Genomic DNA, 18,724 nt, shown 5'->3' on the forward strand with positions numbered 1-18,724 from the left:
AATAAATGTTATCCATTTGAGATTTCATTTATTTGGATGTGCAATCAATTAAAAGTCAAAGAGATGACCTTACCAGTTGTGCAGGAATGGTGGCAATTCCGCATTGCTGCTGAATCCTCAGCTGCCCGAGAACTTCTAGTCTTTTGTCCAGGTATTAACAAATGAAGGATGGGCATTTTTTTCAAGTCTCCAGAGGTGGATAGCCCGAAGCTAGTCAGCATGAGTTTGCAACTCATTCTTCCTCGGTCACAGTGGTTTCTAAAATATTAAATTAGAGATACAAAATGGGGAAATATTATTGATTTGTGTCATCGATTATTTTAATCATGTATGACAAATCGATAAGTTGAGCAAATGTGATTTGGCAAATTCCCCATTAATGCCAGACAAGTGTAGGTCTATACTGACATCTAGTGGTCACAAGCCCAAATTACTTCAACCCGAACCATCCAAATGCGCGGATTTGGCTTACTATTTTCGGAGAGTGAACGAACGTGTGTACAGTATGGTAGAGTATAATATTAAATTCGCGTTTTGTCGGGGAAGGAACATTTTGGTTTTATGCGTGCAGCGAACTTGCTTTAATGTAACGACGTGAGTTGCGGTGCGCCCGCTGATGGTCACCTTTAAAGCCGAGAGGCGGGGTCATTCGTCAAGTACCGTCTTCCTCGAGCAAAGACACGAAGCGCCCCTCCCTCCGCGCGCCCCACCGATTCACAGGCGAGCACACCCACCCCTTCACCCACTCCGCGTTAACGCAGCGGAGCTCCTGGCCATCGCCGAACCGAGAAGATGGCAGAGCGGCAACAGCAGAAGCACGAAGGCAGGGTGAAGATCGGCCATTACATCCTTGGCGACACGCTCGGAGTGGGGACCTTCGGCAAAGTAAAGAGTTAAGTCGTGATTATTACCGGCGTCTTTATGGTTGTGTGCGTTTCGGTTAGAAAGTAGTTGACGTCCTCCCCTTTTTTGGACGTGTGGACCGAAGTTACCGATGGTTAGTTGTTTTGCGTATTTACGCCGAACGACGTTCGTGACGGAAGGTCGCCAATGCGTAAATACGCTTTGAGAATACGCTGTCTTGAAAGTCAAATTCTTCCACCAAAACAGATCACCATCAGTCGCTATCTATAGGACAGGTGGATTTAAAAGGACTATTAAAGCAAATCGGACATAATATTAAAAATCACACACGTATTGCCATCTTTATGAGATTATATTGGTTTTCCAGCGGCTGCGTTGTGGTAAAGGACACCGGTTTAGCTTGCCACTAACCTACCTTGGTTGCCCAACTAGCAATTTAAACCTCTTATAAGTCCGACGAGAAAAGCAACATAATACGTGTTCAATGACATAAACGTACATTTGGCGTCAGCTAGTTTTGATCACTTGTGACCTTGTGAGCGTCAACTTGTCAACTCGCAGAATGTCATCGTAACAAGACACTCATTTCACACGGGGATGATGTTACAATACAAGAAGATGGTCAAAACATTATAGCACAGGTGTCAAACCCAAGGCCCGGGGGCCAGATACGGCCCGGCAATCATTTTATGTGGCCCGTAAAGACAAATTGTGCATCAAATTCATGTCATTACTAGAATTGCAAATTGTCTTCACTTTTAATAATATATATTTTTTTAAATATTTGACCAGTTTTTACTTGTCTGATTTGAAAACGAGTTATTTGTCAGTTTGTTTTGTAGCTTTTACTGTATATAATATGAGGTGCTCATACATTTAAGCAAGCGGCCCGCGAAAAAAAATAATTTGACACCCTTGCATTATAGCAAAACGTAATCCTCCTACTTTAGCCTAAAATACAAATAAAGCCGAAGATGATGCTAGCTGCTTATAGAGCTGGCCCTTTTGTGTTAATGCTTCATAATTGATGCTCAAAAGTGAAGCTTTTAAAGCACCGTCAGAAATGTTCCAGGATTGCAACTCCAAGTCTTGCCCTTTAGTGTGTGCCAAACAATCAAGCAGGAGATCCATAAAGACATCCTGCTGCGTTTACAAAATGAGGACAACTTGTGGCTGGTTCACCATGACAACAAACCTGTTCACAATGTCCTAAGCATCTTAGAGTTCCTGGCAGTAGTGGAACTTTTTTTCTGCTCCAAATCTTGTTTTTGCACGAAATGTTGTACTTTTAATTATGGAAATTACATCTCGTTTTTTTTTTTTTTTAGTTGGGGAGCACCAGTTGACGGGCCATAAAGTGGCAGTGAAGATCCTGAACAGGCAAAGAATCCGCAGCCTTGATGTGGTGGGCAAAATCAAACGGGAAATCCAGAATCTGAAACTATTCCGCCACCCGCACATCATCAAGCTGTGAGTGGAAAATACCAGTTTGACTGGCCTGTTGTGGTCTTAGCTGTGCTTGCTGCTGATTGTTTACCACAGCGAGCGTGCCCGTGGGGCTCACAGAACAAATGTGGACGAGCCAGAACAAGTTCTTCTAACACTTCCCGTCCCGGATAGCGAAATCCTCTCTAAGGCATCTTGGCTTTAGTTTTGTTTTCCCTTTGACCTTGCCTGCTTTCCCCTCTTTCCGTTTCTGGCTTTCTCCTTTTGGCAAAGTGAGTATCCGTGTTATTTTTAGCCTCCTTCTGAGGGTCAGCCCTCCGTCACACTGCAAGTTATGGCAAGATATGCAAACTGAGGTGGAATGGAGCTACACACACACTTTTACAAGAGGCGTTGGCTGACGTGAAACCAATGATGAACGGCCGAATCTCTCACGAGCAGCCATTCATGAGATTAGGTCTTTTATTTTGTGACCTTTTTTTTTTCCCCCTATCTAATAATGACTCAGCAGCCGTATATCTCGGCTCAACCTCGCCCTGCTCTTGTTTTAGTGCCTTTATGATCTTGCCGATACATTAAGAGGCTTTGGGATCAACCGGAAGCTTTGCGTCAATTAATGCGTGTTTGCGTTTCAGGTATCAAGTGATAAGCACGCCGACCGATTTCTTCATGGTCATGGAATACGTGTCTGGCGGAGAGCTTTTTGACTATATCTGCAAACATGGACGGGTAAGAGTTGATTTATGTTTGCACTGGAAGGACGTTTTAAGTGTTGTTTTTTCCGCCTTCACAAAGATAATACAAAGATAACCCAAACATTCCGAATAATATTTTGTAACGCTCGCTTCTCCTTCATCTGTCAGGTGGGGGACGTGGAGGCTCGCCGCCTTTTCCAGCAGATTATCTCGGCTGTGGATTACTGCCACAGACACATGGTGGTCCATCGGGACCTCAAGCCTGAGAATGTTCTGTTGGATGCCAGCAAGAACGCTAAAATTGCTGACTTTGGTAGGATTTAAAAAAAAAATTATTGGTGCCCACCCTTAAAAGTTTGTCATTTTATAAAGGTGTCACAAGATGGCAGCAAATTTTTTTAGACAAGGCTATGTCCCGGCTAAATGAAATTCTTCCCCAAATAGTTTTCAGCAAATAATGGATAATAGGTTCCCCCGTCCAAAATCTGCTACTTTGCAAATATGTAGGGCAGGGCAATCATTCACTCCCATTGACGAGATTAAACATCAAACATTACTTTGTACTGGGGTGGCAGCGAATGAGTTAAATTCTAGCGGGGGCCACAAATTTTCATCAGTGCTCCTCAGGGTACCTCAAAACAAAGAGTGTTGATATATTTTTCCAAACACCTATGCGAGTAACACGGGTGTGAGAAGGTCACCTAGCAACAGGCAGTTCTCATATCGGTTCTGGCAAGACACCTTGAGGCCCGGTGTCATCCGATACGAAGGCCACCGGGGGGTGGGGGGGTGTTTTGTTGGAGTGCCGTAGACTGGCGAGCGGTCGGGGGGAATGTTAAGCACACCGGGGAATGAAAGCGAAGCAAAGGTCAGCACATAGCGGGGCGTCTGGTATCGGAGTGTTCAGCTGACAGGCGTAGAGAGCGTCATCTCATTAGGTGAGCTTAGAGACTCAGCGGGGAAAGGCGGATAGAGATATAAGCCTGCTCTTTCACCTTCTAGACAAAGTTGCCTTTCTAAAAAAGATTGCAACAATTGTACGTTGAATATTTGGGTGTGTTTTCTAGGTCTGTCCAACATGATGTCCGACGGCGAGTTCTTAAGGACGAGCTGTGGTTCGCCCAACTACGCCGCCCCGGAGGTCATCTCGGGAAGGTGTGTGTGTGATGACCTACCTGATTGGTGCCACCAGTGGACTCTTCATCATTTGTGTCATCAGGCTGTACGCGGGCCCGGAAGTGGACATCTGGAGCAGCGGCGTGATCCTGTACGCCCTGCTGTGCGGCACGCTGCCCTTCGATGACGAGCACGTGCCCACGCTGTTCAAGAAGATCCGAGGGGGCGTCTTCTACATCCCCGAGTACCTGACGCGCTCGGTGGCGTCGCTGCTGATGCACATGCTGCAGGTGGACCCGCTGAAGAGAGCCACCATCAAGGACATCAGGTGGAGATCCACTTCATAAACACCACGTGAACAAAATGTGACCCGCTTTGTCCCGTTCTCAGGGAGCATGAGTGGTTCAAACAAGATCTACCTGGTTACCTGTTTCCTGAGGATCCGTCGTATGACACCACCGTCTTGGACGAGGAGGCCGTCAAAGAAGTGTGCGACAAGTTCGAGTGCAACGAGTCCGAGGTGGTCTCCAGCCTCTACAGCGGTGATCCTCAGGTAGAAATGGACACTTAGCCAAACATGAGGACACTTTTACATTTACAGTCATGTTTGTGGTCTCGCAGGACCAACTGGCGGTGGCCTATCACCTCATCATAGACAACCGTCGCATCATGACGCAAGCCAGCGAGTTCTACCTGGCCTCCAGCCCGCCCCAAGGCTCCTTCATCGAGGAGGGCATGCCGCTGCCGCCGGGCGTCAAGCCGCACCCGGAGCGGATGCCGCCGCTGCTGGCCGACAGCCCCAAAGCGCGTTGCCCCCTGGACGCCCTCAACACCACCCGACCCAAGCCGCTGGCCGTCAAGAAGGCCAAGTGGCACCTGGGGATCCGGAGCCAGAGCCGGCCCTACGACATCATGGCCGAGGTTTACCGGGCCATGAAGCACCTGGGCTTTGACTGGAAGGTGGGCGGGCGAGAATGTCTCGTGCTCGGGTGGCCAAGCCTAATACACGTGTTCTTGTGCGGAAGGTGGTGAACCCGTATCATCTGCGAGTGCGCAGGACAAACCCAGTGACGGGCAACCTGGTGAAAATGAGCCTGCAGCTCTACCAAGTGGACAACAGATCCTACCTCCTCGACTTCAAGAGCATCGACGGTTGGTGTTGTAGAAGGGAGGGGCCGTGGTTTGGGAACGTGCTCTAACTCTCCTCTGCATCCCAGATGACATCATCGAGGCCGCGGGCTTCAAGTCGGGATCGTCCACCCCTCAGCGGTCGGGCTCGACGGCAGGGCTGCACCGGCCGCGCCTCAGCATCGATTCGGCGAGCCACGCCGCCGAATTGCCACAGCTCAGCTCGTCCCTTCCGGGCTCGCTGTGCGGCAGCTCGCCCACGCTCACCCCGCGCCAGGGCTCGCATACGATGGACTTCTTCGAGATGTGCGCCAGTCTGATCACCACGCTGGCCCGCTGAGAGGAGCGGAAGACAATCAGTCTCGATGTCAAAAGCCAGTTGAGATCAAGACAGGACCTGAAAGGGGAGGCAGTAAATCTTCACTTGAGAGATGGCAAAGGTCACGAAAAAGGAGACGACCTACCAACTGCTGGAACAACGCTTCGTCCTGTTGCTGATCAGAGGTCAGTGTGGAGTCCGGAGTGGATTCCTTTCTGTATTCAATATGGAAAAGCCTGTTATCTGTGTATATTGGAGTCATATCACAGTCACAATATGTAGCTGAACAGACAAAATATTATTCAGATTGCTATTTATTTTTTTGGAGAGACAGATTATTTTTAGGGCATTGATCGCATTATTTAAAGGATTTTTATTCTCATTGACCCGCCATATAAATTTCTTCCAGCTGCCTTAAAGAAATACAAAACGACTACTTAGGTATGTGCGTGTGTGTGTGTGTGTATCACTGATGTTATTTTTATGATTGTATATTTTGGAGGAAAGTTGGCTCAAATTGAATCATCATCTTATTTTCAAGAATGTACTGTTGTCTTTCTGCTGTGGTCAGTTAACCCGTATGTGTGACTTGTTTGTCATCGACACTGTTTATGGGCCAGTGTGACCCGCAAAACGTTTTGGGGAAAAGAAAAGGAACAAAACAATCCGGCTTTGACCCACAACACTGTTACAGACTGTTCAGTCAACATTTATTATTTAAAAGTTGATAAACATTTATTATCATTATTATTTACAATTGTATATGGGTCATTTTGACCCGGTGGTGTTAATTATCAAAACAAATACATGGTAAAATAAAACACCATGTAAAATGCTTACTACCTAGCCGATCAATATTGAATATTTTGTTGAAATTTTATTGTTTTTTTAAATTTGATTTCTCCTGCTATTAATTTATTCGGTTAAACCGATACGACGACTAATGAACCAAAATCTGTGTACATCTAAATGCATTTAAAGTGTGACTTGTGTGTGGCGCCAGTTGGCAGCAGGTGGCGCCATAACACAATTTTTAGCCAATCTTGAATCAAATTCAATTGGTATTCAAAATGCCCTCCTTTGTGTTTTCTATTTTATTATTATATGTTGTATAATTACTTTGTGTCATAGAAACATTAAGGAGAAATGAAATGGTCAGTCAAAAATAATGTACTGTATAAATACGCCACTTAGTCCTCATAATGTAGCGTTTTTATTTATTTTTTTATTCAAAGGGGCACTGCTCCATAGTGACTAATTCTAAAAAAAAATCATTATTCACCCCATAAATGCAATTTCGTCTGTTGATTGGTATTTTGTTCTGGGAGTGACCCCCCCCCCCCCATCCTCCTTCAGATAATTTATCACGCAGCTCATTATTAATTAAAACACATGAAGCCATTTATTGATATTTTTTGTGGCGTTCGGGGAAAGCCGGCACGCCTGCACCGGAAGGCACTTGCTACTGTATTTGCAATTTGTCGACAACGATAAATAAGCAACATCGGCATTTTCCCTTTGAGGCTGCGTACGTGACATCAGTATGCAAAAATCGGTGGCATGCTAGCCATGTTCAAAAGGTATGAAATTAGCATGCGTGTAAAACTGAAGGACACACACGCCCGAGGGCCTGAAATCAAACATTGTACCAAAAGTGACTGTTGCTGTCCTTGTTTTGTTACCACACTCTTTTGTGTGTGTGTGTGTGTGCGTGTGTGTACACTGTTCCTACCTGATTGTGAAAGCTTTGGATTGATCTCATTATGCACTGCATGGAATTGCTGTTATGATATTTTTGCACTTTAATGAGTATATATTGAAAAAAAAAAATGACAATAAACGAATAAATGTTAGAGGTGGTGTGTTAATTGATATTCTCACACACTTTGTTAGAGAGAAGGTCTCGGAAGGTGCCTAAATGAAGGTAAACACGATGACGTTTCGGGATGGCGTTTAAAATCACCAGTCGCCATCAGTGTTTTTAAACAATATTCATCATAGACTAAATAATAGGCGCACTTCCACAATCTAAACCAGCAATCTAAACTAAATTGTGATATTTTAAGTACATGCCCGATTGTCGGATATCTCTTATCCTGACTGATTATCATGTCGCCTGGGGTGTGTTAAAAGCAGGCCGCACGCGTACCTAATTTTTTTTTTTTCCCTCTTCCAATCAAAGTCAGCAAAGGTTGACACGTCTCCTATTTCCTCATAGGCTAAAACACTGCAAACTGGTAAAGGCTCGAAAGGGACCTGCAAGTTGATCCGATCGTGGTTATGAATCGGTTCGCAACACAAAGTCCAAAAGCAGGTCCACTCTCTTGTGAGTCCACTTGATTTAAAAACAAAAAAAGGTGACGGTATCACAATGTGAAGAAAGGCCACCCTCTGCTGCAAAACAAACAGATAATAGAAAATATGAAATCACTTCTGGTGACATCCTCAGCAGCAATGATTTGGATGCATCCTCACCCGTCTTCCTCTTCTACTCGCTATCGTCGGCGTAGAGTTCCGGAGGCGGTAAAATGAGCAAATCGGGATATTCGAAATCCATTGCATGAGGCCTGGGGGGGGGGGGGTTGGGTAGGTTACTTCCAAATATTGTTATAGTCTAATATTTATCATGAAATGTAGTTATGGCAACAAATAAATAAATAAATGACTGAATTTTCTGTGTGTGTGTGTGTGTCTTACTGCTGAATGGGACGTTGGCTTCCAAACACCAACCCTGAGAAGCAAGTCAAGCTACGTTAGTAAATGGAAGATCGTTTCTTGACACTGTCAGCGAGCTTTACTTAAATTATCTTTATCTTTTCAGCCCTTTGCAAATATTTCCATTTGAAATCATTCTGGTTGAGCACATACAATTTTTAATTGAGAACCCTCACATAAGTAAAAACCCAAACCCAGGCCTGAAATCCTTGAAATCCTGTCAAACTTAATTCATTAAAAAATAATGTGAATAAGGATTGGCCTTTAAATAGCAAAAATCTGATTGGTTGACGGTCATAGAATAAAAAATAAAATAAAAAAAGTCTGGAAAAAATGGCATTGCATTTTCCCTGAAAAACTTGTCCATGAGTCCCAATTTTTCCGAGGTTCCTGTTTCTGCAACAGATAAACCTGAATTCTGTCTTAACCAAAAGACACTTTTTGTGTTTTTATGGAAACGATTGAAAAAAAGCTCTCTCTCCCTCTCTGAGGAACATGAGCGCTGCTCCTCTTTAAAACAAGTTGGCCTTTGTCATGTTTTTTTTTTTTACCGCAGCACATCAAACGCAACTTTTCAAATAGTCGGCATCTATTCATGCGTCGCGACTCAACCTGAGGTAAAAGGTCAAGCTCGGTGCTCCTGCAGTTCGAATTTCTTCATGTGTCAAACTTTGCACTCATTAGCATTCATTTTGTTGCGTTTGTGTCAAGACTTACTTGTTTCTGGTTCCGAAGTGCTGCTATAAAAAAATACAGACAAAAAAATAAAAACAAGCTGTGTGTGTTATCACATTGCGATACTTTGTGGTACTTTACATTGTGGCGTAAAGCCTACCTGGCAGTTGGCTGTTCCGCTTTGGGTGCATGGAAAAATGTCGCCAACTTTTGAAGCGCTTCATGCTTGGCTCTGCAACAATTTTTTTTTTTTTTTTTACAGATCAGACGCCTGATACAGAAATCAGACTAGTCATTGTAAAAGTGAGCGGTGAACTCACTGGCCGCCTGGGTGGAGGTCATTGCGACTGTGGTGGTGGCTAACGTTGAAGTCAGCGTTTCCTTTGAGGGGAGCCAAAGACAGAACTGTCAATAAACTCCATGTGGTGGACTGCTAGTAAACGCAATGCATGCTGGGATTAGCTTTAAGTACAATAATGCTACTATTTTCCTTAAAAAAAACAAAAAAACCCAGACTGGAACGGATTACCGGCATTTCCATTCTTTGAATGGTGCAAGATGATTTGAGATACAAACGTTTTGAGTTACTAGCATGGAACAAATTAAACTCTTATCCCAGGGCACGGCTTTACTATGAAATACAAGAAATATTGTTACCCAAGTCTGGCATGGAGCGGTTCTTGCTCCTATGATAAAGACACATGAAGGGGGCGGGGCATAAGTGAAAGCAGCAACAACACAGTCTGTCATCGTATCATTATTTGAACGTCAACTCACAATGGCGCCTGTGGGTACGCGGTGTCTGTCGGGGAGATTGCATCGTCGTCATCAATGGTCCATTCCTCGCTGTCGTCCGAAACTAAAAAACATCAAATTCGTTCCCGATGACTCGAATATATAGTCAAACAGCAAGACGAAGAAAACGCTTACAGCTCTCGGACCGTTGCGGGTACTGGTTGGAAATGCCGGAGGGGGAAATGGTGGAATCATGAAAATCCGACCGAGGTACAGACACACTGGAGGAGTCACAGAAAGGGACGGTTTTATATTTCTCGGCGTTTTCATGGTTGACTCACACATACCTAGTGTCCACTTCCACTGGGCTGCTTATGCGAGTGCCGGACGTGTTCCTCCCCAGCCCCAGCATTTCCTTGATGTCCAGGTCCACATGGTCCACCGCTACGTAGCCGTCTAAAGAAACCAAACCATCAAGATTCCATTTGGCACCTTTAAATGTGCTGTCACTCACAGTTGTTTGTGAAGTCCCTCGCCAACCATTTTCCTTTTGGGCAGTTGGTGGTGCGAATGATGCTGATGTCGTCGCCCATCTGGACGGGCAGGTCGTCCTTGCGTCCTTTGGTTGTTACGGTAACCTTCGCTCGGTACATGGCCTCCTCGGAACCTGTGATCTAAAGCAGATACTTCATTACATTGATGCGGTGGGCTTCAAGTTGACATACATGAACCAAGGAAAGGAGGTAGGAAGGAAGGAAGGAAAACATAGATAGGTCTGATGAGAAAGAAATAAGGTAAGAAAAGAAAGTCCCCTCCCATCTCAGTCACTCGAGCTGGAGGAATGAATCCCGACAGGTTTGGAGGCCGCCGACTTCCGGCCGCCTTCAGCTCACCTTGAATTTCTTTCTGATCTCGTTCTCGCGCTTCTCCCGTTCCTTCAGCTCTTTCTTCTCCCGCTCTTGCTTTTCCTTCAGTTCCTTCTTCTCCTTTTCCAGCCGCTGCTTCTCTCGCTTCTTCAACTCCTTGTCGTCGGGCCCCTCGGCCGCCAACGCGAGCTTCTTGTCCCTTCTGTTCCATTCAATGAGTTGAGTCATAAAAACAAAATGATAAATAATTAAATAAAAATAGACAGAAATAAAAACATTATAAACAAAACAAATATTTAAAAATAGTAAATCAAAGTTACATTTTATTATTATTATAATAGAAATAAAATAAAACAAAAACATAATTTCAAAGAATAAAAAGGAATTACCAATAATTATTATAATTTTGATAATAAGAAATACAAATACTATTCTAAAATAAAAATAATAAGGGCCTTACTTTCCAAATAAGCTTCCCTTATTATTGCCTTCATTCTGCAAAAAACAAAACACTGTTAGCTTAATTCAGTTTACATCTCACTGGCAGATAATCAAAACTTTTCTCAACAAATCCACTTACGTAATCCAGCATGGTTTCGGCGTATGGATCTGTGGAAAAAGAGCCGTCATTTCATTTTCCTTAGCTCCAAAATACCTTGACAATCTTGTGACATCATTATACCCCGCACAGTTTTAAGCTCTCACACTACTCAGTGAGATCTTTGACTTCTTACTTTTTGGAGGGCCTTTCTTCTTCTTCCCCACTTCCGTCTTTGCTCTCCTTTTAGGCGAGAACAAGTCATGATCGGCGTTTCCCGTGTAGGCGATGCCGTGAGCTTGATCCCTGCAAATTGAAAACACTCGCGAAAATTCTGCCAAAACATTTCAGTCGTGCATCTTACCCTGCCGTCGCTTGACTGTTCACGGTCGTAGAGACCGGAAATGATCGCGGATGGTCCGGTAATTGATTGCCGATAGTCGGTTGATTGCCGGTCAGCATGATTCCGTTAACGTATAACGCCGTATTCCCATCTGGAATATCTGGGCCGGTGTGCTCCCCGTTGCCCCATTGGGACGCCACCAACGTTTTCGAAGTCCCATCCCCAAAATCGTTAGCGGAGGGCATCTCTGATAAATTGGAAGCCGTGGGGATCGCTAAAGCACAACAGAAATCCAAATTAGACTGGATATTCCGGTTCATTCTTTTGGGGAAAAACCAAATATCTGGTTTCCATACCGTTGTGTCGCGTCGGAGGTGGTGGTGGTTCAAAGTTGGGCGTTTTGATGGAGGAAGGTTTGACATGCTTCTTTGGAGCAACCTCCAGGTTGGCTCGGTCCACATTCCTTGGCAAAGAATCCAACATCTTCGGTATGTCTTCAGTCCCTCCCTCCATTGTGTTCTCCAACGTCGGGGAGCTTTGCCCTGCGCAGAGTTTTCAGATCGTTAATCCCGAATACTCTGTGGAATTCCAGGATGTTATCGCTCCGACACGCTTCGTCGGCTGCGGCTGACTTAATGCCGTCAACGGAATGCGGTCAGAGGGAGTTGAGTGGTAGACGACCTGACCTCACGGGAATGACGCAATTCGATTTGTGAGGAAACCAAACCTGTTGGGGTGACTACAACGTAAATGTTAGCATTTTTACAAATTCCTAGAATATTGATGTGGCTGACTCAATAAACCTGCTTCAGTGTCAGTTCCTGGTAGTCCAACCAAGCACGGATGCAACTTATTTGTTAGCCAGTTAGCATAAGTCTGCGACTTGAATATTTAAGGAATCCCACTTTAGTTGAGTAGAAGCATCTGTGGGTAAAGCCAAACTGTTTCCGGACCTGGATTTGCCACCTCTGTGAATATTACGGTGCCCCAATGGGAACACAAAGCCTTTGGTGTGTCTTTGAGATCGTTGAGGACTCACCGCCGATTTTACTGCTGTGCCGTCTGGCCTGAGAGGTTTGCAAGGAAGGTAGTTCTGCTAGCAAAGTGGTGGGGCTTGGAGGTAGGTGGAGATCCTCGGGAGGCGGCGAACTGGAGACGGAACTGTTCGTCTGCAAGCTGAGACCAGAAATGTCTGTTAATATTTTTAACATTGTGATATTAACTCTTAGGTCGTCTTGGTTACTTGAAGTTTGACTTCCTGCGGATCTTCTGCAGGGCGCTGAGGACCCTTTGGTCGGCTGCGCCGCTCCTCCTCGATTGGCCAATGTCGTCTGCCCTCTCCAAGGCTAAGAGAGGTGAAGGGGAACCCTCGGCTGGGAGAGGCGACGGGGAGTCGTCGATGTTTTTCAGCATTGCTTCGATGCTGACCGGCGTCACACCGCGCTCAGCCTCGGAAGGTGACGGCGTAGGGGAGGAGAATTCGGGCGAAGGGGTGGAGATGGTGTGGTGGATGCGTTTAGGGCTTGGCACTAAGCTTATTCTACCTTGATGGTCAAGTACAGAAATCTCCAGTGGTGTTTCACTCTCTGGAGATGGGAAGTAAGGATCTGGAATATCAGAAATGAAAAAGGGGGGTGGGGTGACGCCAGGACGGACCGCCATTGCGCCATCAGAATCAGGTAAGGATGAAAAGTTTGGCTCGTCGTCAAACTCGGGCGGTATCGGGATGAGCGGAGCCAGTACAGGACCGTCCAGGGTGGGCCTGTCCAAGTTGGGATCAGTCGGAACATTATTCAAATTAGTTTTGGCGGGCCAATTTAAACCCAGAAAGCCTTTCTTCTTGGAGTTCGGGACTGTCGAGGGGTACGGAGCTGACACCAGATCGGCGGTGGTCACTGGCTGGGGCTTCTTGTCTTTTATCAACTTGTGGTACAGCAAATTCTCATCAAGCGGCTCCTTGCTAGCCTTGGTCAGAAGCTTCCCCTGGTTCCTCTCCAACAAGGTTGTATTGAGAGGCTTCTTGCTCTCTTTCCCATCCTTGAAGACCACCCTGGGGGCCATGACGGACCTTCCGTTCAGCGTCTGGTTGATGGAGGTCAGCAGGGAAGGGCGGGCCCCTGCTGGGAGGTAATGCGTGGGGCTGGTGGGAGGAGGGACCACTCTGGGTTTCTCTGGGAGGTTTGGTTTCACTCTGGGTTGCCTCAGCAGGAGGTCTTCTTCTTGGAATTTAGCCCTCAAGGCCTTGAAGTCCATCGTCTGCTGGTGGGAGGAGATAACTGCAAAAGATCAACCTCACTTGCAAGAGCGGAAAAGCATTCTACTCTTAACGTTGTTTTGATAACAAAGGGGTGCGCCCCTTGCTCGTATGACAACGCTTATCTCCAAGTGACTTTTAAACGACCGTGTTTGCATATGAAATGGTCTTAAGGCAGCCTTGCCCAACTTTTGACAGGGAAGACGCACCCCCCCAACCCACAAAAAGTAAAGAACAGAGAAAATCAAGCAGTTAGCAAGCATCGCTAACGTTAGGTTATGTTGCGACCGCCTTTAGGAAAACCCTTTCACAGCACTGACATGACGGCTGGCATGATTTCAAAAGTCGAAATTCTTCGACAACACACGCCCTTTAGCATGCCAACAGATGACGCACCCCTCCACCCCTGCCCAAAACGTCACGCGACATAATAATAAGTATAAATATAAGCGCAAAAAGCTATTGTATTGATTTGAAGTTCCATAACATCCAGACTGAAGTGGCGCACCCCTTTGCCCTGCTGTAAAAATAACTGTGATAAAGTCGTGTCAAAATAATTGCGACATGGATTGTTGTCTATTTAGAAATCATTTGGAAACCCCTTTTGTCAGAGCATAAAAATTAGAGTTAAGTGCGGCCATTCTCAATTTTTTTTTGTAGCCACGCACCCTCTTTGACACACACTGGTGGCGCACTACCTCTCCCTTGCACACACCCTTGCAAAAAATGATCAAAATTTAAGATTAAATGGAAGATGGGTTACCACGTGACAAAATTCACGTGTAAGTTTTGAGGACAGATGTGAAGTGGCGTACCTGTGGCATCCGTATGTTGACGTCCTCGATGTCCATTCAGTCAGTCGAGCATCTCATCTTGCTCGGGTGCTGCTCAAACATATCGGCCATTAAAACAAAGGGACAATCGCTGGAAGAAAACTTCTTCTTACACAACACTCATGCGCACTGAAAATGGTTCCGGTGGAGGAATGACGCCGAGGTGAAACACACATTCACACACACTCACACATCTCGTCAAACGAGTCTGCTTCAGGACAGAGTTTGGATGTCTTTTTTTTTTTTTTTCATGTTGGAGGAATGTCACTCGGCCAGTGTGAGTGAGCGTCATGAAACTTTGCTGCAAGTGATTTTTTTTCTTTTTTCTTAAATAAATACAAGTTAGCATTAAAGTTTAAATAGTCATAACACATTTTAAAATTTGTATTATTTGTTTGTGGATTTTTTTTCAGTGAAAAGATGCAAACGAGAAAAACACAACAATAGAAGAGGTTGGGCAACATTCCAAACTGGTAACGCAGAAGACAACTTACTTATAACATACATACAGAACATTACCTGGTAAGACACTTTCTCAAATGTTTTGAGATCCCTGTAAAAAAAAAAAATCATTCCAGCAAATTTGAAAACATTTTTGACGCTGTGCACAAATCATTTTAACTGCACAAATTACAGCCAACAACATAGTTGAGATGTGTTTATTTGGAACAGTAATACATGGTTGGTATATGGAAATTAAAAGTGAATCCAAACCTAAAAAAAAAAAAAAAACTGGAGAAAAAAATGATCGAACCCCCCGCTGTAGAATGTCATATTGGTAAGATAAAAATAATATCAATTTACATTAAGAAACTGTTAGTTGAGGTAAAATCTAGAAATGTTCCTGTTCCCTTTTTTGTGTATGTTTTTGCTCGCTCTCTAGAACATGTTATCGTCATCATCATCATCGTCGACTCTGGCCATGAAACAGGGAGTCGCCGGATGAAGACAGTCACACAGGCCGAAATACGGCGCAACCTCGAAATACGAACGATGGATAAGCAGTGGTTGCTTCCCAATGTATTTTTTGCCACATTAAAATGAAACTTAATCACATGGACTTTTTTTTTTTTTTCTGACCAACGATCAAAGACACAGAGGGCTAAACTATAAAGCTAGGAAATTTAGCATTGTTGGCTAATTCCATATATGTATTTATACATTTATATCTATATATATATGTATATATACATACATGTAAGTTAAATTAGCATTGTTTCCCAAAAGTGGGCAGGGGGAAAAGCAAGGTGGGGCTGTAAGAATAAAAAAATAAAATAAAACGAGAGGCTGACTGTTGTGTGGATCAGACTAAATGTTGGGGAAACGCATGTGGCTATTGCTTGGGTTCAAACATTTGCATAACTCGAAGCCTCCCTATTTGATGGCACAGAGGTCTGACATGGTGGAGACGGTGGGTCATGTTTATTTACACACTGGCAACCCCCCCCAATAACCCGGATACCTTTAACGCCACTCTACAGCGCCTCCTACAGAGCTGAACCCGACATTGCGGCTCAATTTTGAATTGAATTCTTATTGTACAAAAAAGCTATTGAGAATGAAGTCGGCATCCCTTCCACATTGTTCTGGTCCTCTTAAAGCAGTTTGCCAGGAGAGTCAAATGCATGTGTGTGTGTGTGTGTATGGCTGGCGAGTGAGTAGCTCCCAGAGTTTGTTTCTGCAACCGGGTCAAGGCCTCCGCGACAGTCTACACAGACGGCAAAGATGGAGGAGGAGAGCAGGAGGCGAGGGAGAGGGGGGGGGGGGGGAAGTCCACCCGTGGGGGTACCTGGCCTGCCTGGAGTCAGTGAGCAAAGAGGAGGCAGGAAGATCACACACTCAAGCAAGTGTGGGGAGATGGTTGGGGTGGGTTGGGGTGGGGGGTCTCCCTCCTCCAGTTTTCTCAGTGCCGGTCCAAAGCGCCTTGCTGTTCCCATATTTCTCTATTTCTTCCCTTTGTTGATGCGGGCGTACAGAGGGTCCTTCTTCTTCTAGAAAAAAATTATACAACTTTAGGAGGATGTGTGATTTGAAAGGTTCATGATTTCTTCTGGGACGGGACAGTAGATGGGTGGTTAGCATCTGTTTCACAGTTGAGATTTGAATCTTGAGGCTTTTTTTTTTTGCATGGATTGAAAAAAAAATAGAATGATGCAGGATGAGAGTGGAACAGTTCACACTGATGATGATTTAAAGCCAGTTTACATACAGGCCCAATATTAATATGAAAAAAATGCTTCTTACTACTAAAGTGACCACTGGGTGGCAGTAGCGTCCTAGCTTCAAAGCTATCACTTCAGCCTGCTTCCCAGGCCTCCCTCTTCAAGCAGGAAAAACTCCCAACACATGACTAAATAAATAGATAAATAGCCTGACCGATTAATCGAATGAGTTAATCAGCCGCTATTTGCTGTTTTCACCAGGCAAGTCCTAAAAATGATGACTCAAGTCTGACTCACGTGACTCGAATGGCACATGTCTGACTCGACGACTCGTTCTTGACTCGCGGCTCTTCTCCGTGTACAAAAGACGGTCGTGACTCATCGTGTCTGCCCCTCAAGCTAGCCGCGATCGCTCGCTTGTTAGTCTTCTCATATTTACCGTCGCCCACTCCACCTGCTGTGAAGACGGCTCGACGGGCTTATTATATTTTCACTCAGCCAAGTGAGAGCGTTCGGAGCCTTCTCAATTTCCAAACTTACTTTCGATCCCTAACCCAATCTTGAATACTTCATTTGAAAGAGTTTTGGAAAGTGGCTGGAGTATTTGGCAAACAGAACCCAATGCAGATTGGACCTTCTGTTGTACTACTAAAGCAGAAGTCTCTTGTTGATTTTGTTATGGTCCGGGCACAGATCGGGGGCAGTTGCAAAGCGCCAACGTATCCACATTCCGGATCGCTGGCCTTGGTGTCAGGAATGTTTTTCCTGGCCCCTATGCTCATTAAAATCAACTCATTATTGTATTTTTTTTCCTGCGCTCTTGGCTGTTGGTTTGGCCGTCTTATGCTGCACAATACCCCAGGTGGATCGTGATTTGGGGGCGGGGCTTCATTTTCAAGTGGCTTTTGACACACGTTCTGACTCCTTCTCGCCGCTATAAAAAAATTCAATCACGTTGGAGGCCGCGCGTTGACAAAGACTAAAAGTATATTTCACCGTGCTCCAAATACAAGAGGGCAGAGGAGTCGTGGTCCTAATAAAACCCTCACGCGGGTGTTGGGCTTGATGGGGACTGGGGGGTCGTTGGCGTTAGGACCTGGACAAGAACAGCGAAATGAGATTGGCCGGCGAACCGTGACGGCGGGTCGTTTTACGCGCTCTCTCTCTCTCGCTCTCTCTCTCAGGACGCACCTACTCATTGAAATACAAAAAACAAAAACAAAAAACCACCCACTAGATGTGACAGTTCGATTCAGTGGCATCTTGATTTGATTCGATATGGCACGGCGATGTAGCAGCATTTAAAAGCGTTATAATCGAATTCAAAGGAACAAAACATTGCCAGCAACATCAAAGCGACTGATTACCATTCATACCCGATGTGTGAACGACTCAAGGATCGTTTATTTTAAAGTAACGATTCGATTGGACTCGGCTGAATCAAAACCGATTTCTGACTCAAAACGACTTTACATCACACCCCTAATATATAATTGACCAAAACCCTGCTAACAAAGTGAAATGAAGAATTAGAATTTTCTTCTTCCTTTTTTCTTCCAAATTGCAGACTCAAACTTTTATTCTACTACGTTGCAAAGTCGATTTGAATTTGATTAATTGTTGAGCCCAGGTACACACAGCGGCACATTTTGGCTGCAATATGAGCCCAGTTGGTCACAGTATCAATCACAGGTGTGATTGTCCCGGGGATAAATGGGCCTAATAAGCTAGTGTGTGTGTGTGTGTGTTAGGGGCGGTGTGTAAAGTCGATGTGATCGAGCAAGTAAACACCATATGGGAGTCACATCATTGGCAAAGCTGCCCGCCTCCTACACGAGAACCGCTCGAAGCTTCTGGCCCAAAACAGTCCAACTCCCGCCAGATTCCGCACGGGCACAGGAGGGAGGGGCGGGGAGAGGGGGGACTGGGGGGGTGAGGTCCGCCGCCCCCTCGTCTCCCGAGTCGAGGCAGGATCAGGGGGGAGGCTTCTTGGGTTTGTAATTAATGGCAATTACGCAGAGGCGGTCATTAATCT

The 18,724-nt window shown here is 45.1% G+C and overlaps 3 protein-coding genes and 1 long non-coding RNA gene across 11 annotated transcripts in view; 2 read left to right on the top strand and 2 right to left on the bottom strand.

The window, feature by feature from the left end:
* The first annotated feature begins 590 nt into the window (after positions 1–590).
* Positions 591–7,421, top strand: prkaa2 (protein kinase, AMP-activated, alpha 2 catalytic subunit). 2 transcript variants are annotated; one of them, XM_049725481.2, is made up of 10 exons: positions 591–892; positions 2,193–2,334; positions 2,946–3,039; positions 3,174–3,318; positions 4,073–4,160; positions 4,225–4,449; positions 4,512–4,674; positions 4,743–5,081; positions 5,147–5,273; positions 5,339–7,421. In XM_049725481.2, exons 1-10 carry the CDS (start codon positions 793–795, stop codon positions 5,587–5,589), a joined length of 1,674 nt encoding a protein of 557 aa, XP_049581438.1. In that variant the 5' UTR covers positions 591–792; the 3' UTR covers positions 5,590–7,421. The 2 variants fall into 2 exon arrangements, with proteins under 2 accessions (XP_049581438.1, XP_049581446.1); XM_049725489.1 differs by lacking the exons at positions 591–892; positions 2,193–2,334 and adding an exon at positions 2,389–2,582.
* On the bottom strand, positions 7,415–14,659 carry LOC125972085 (FYN-binding protein 1). 5 transcript variants are annotated; one of them, XM_049725414.2, is made up of 20 exons: positions 14,510–14,659; positions 12,684–13,696; positions 12,480–12,616; positions 11,797–11,982; positions 11,462–11,714; positions 11,294–11,403; positions 11,140–11,168; positions 11,020–11,054; positions 10,587–10,761; positions 10,208–10,367; positions 10,041–10,149; positions 9,889–9,974; positions 9,736–9,817; positions 9,616–9,644; positions 9,279–9,339; positions 9,119–9,190; positions 9,001–9,023; positions 8,266–8,299; positions 8,044–8,135; positions 7,415–7,962 (listed from the first exon to the last, which is right to left on the bottom strand). In XM_049725414.2, exons 1-19 carry the CDS (start codon positions 14,543–14,545, stop codon positions 8,057–8,059), a joined length of 2,709 nt encoding a protein of 902 aa, XP_049581371.1. In that variant the 5' UTR covers positions 14,546–14,659; the 3' UTR covers positions 7,415–7,962; positions 8,044–8,056. The 5 variants fall into 5 exon arrangements, with proteins under 5 accessions (XP_049581371.1, XP_049581391.1, XP_049581382.1 ...); XM_049725434.2 differs by having other exon boundaries at positions 12,684–13,716; XM_049725425.2 differs by having other exon boundaries at positions 9,001–9,020; positions 12,684–13,699; positions 14,510–14,658.
* A 60-nt stretch (positions 14,660–14,719) lies between these two features.
* Positions 14,720–15,583, top strand: LOC125972207 (uncharacterized). Of its 2 annotated transcripts, none has more exons than XR_011087542.1 (3): positions 14,720–14,830; positions 14,941–15,049; positions 15,411–15,583. It is a non-coding gene; the product is annotated as an uncharacterized lncRNA (long non-coding RNA). The 2 variants fall into 2 exon arrangements; XR_007482722.1 differs by having other exon boundaries at positions 14,720–14,804.
* The window catches only part of dab1a (DAB adaptor protein 1a), an 89,735-nt gene continuing 86,183 nt past the window's right edge, over positions 15,173–18,724 (bottom strand). For both annotated transcript variants that reach the window (XM_049725468.1, XM_049725449.2), the window contains one exon: positions 15,173–16,518. In XM_049725468.1, the coding sequence (XP_049581425.1) occupies positions 16,471–16,518 (48 nt within the window). In that variant the 3' untranslated portion in view covers positions 15,173–16,470. The remainder of the gene's footprint in view (positions 16,519–18,724) is intronic.

This window comes from Syngnathus scovelli, chromosome 10 (genome assembly GCF_024217435.2).
Source record: "Syngnathus scovelli strain Florida chromosome 10, RoL_Ssco_1.2, whole genome shotgun sequence".
NCBI classification, from domain to species: domain Eukaryota; kingdom Metazoa; phylum Chordata; class Actinopteri; order Syngnathiformes; family Syngnathidae; genus Syngnathus; species Syngnathus scovelli.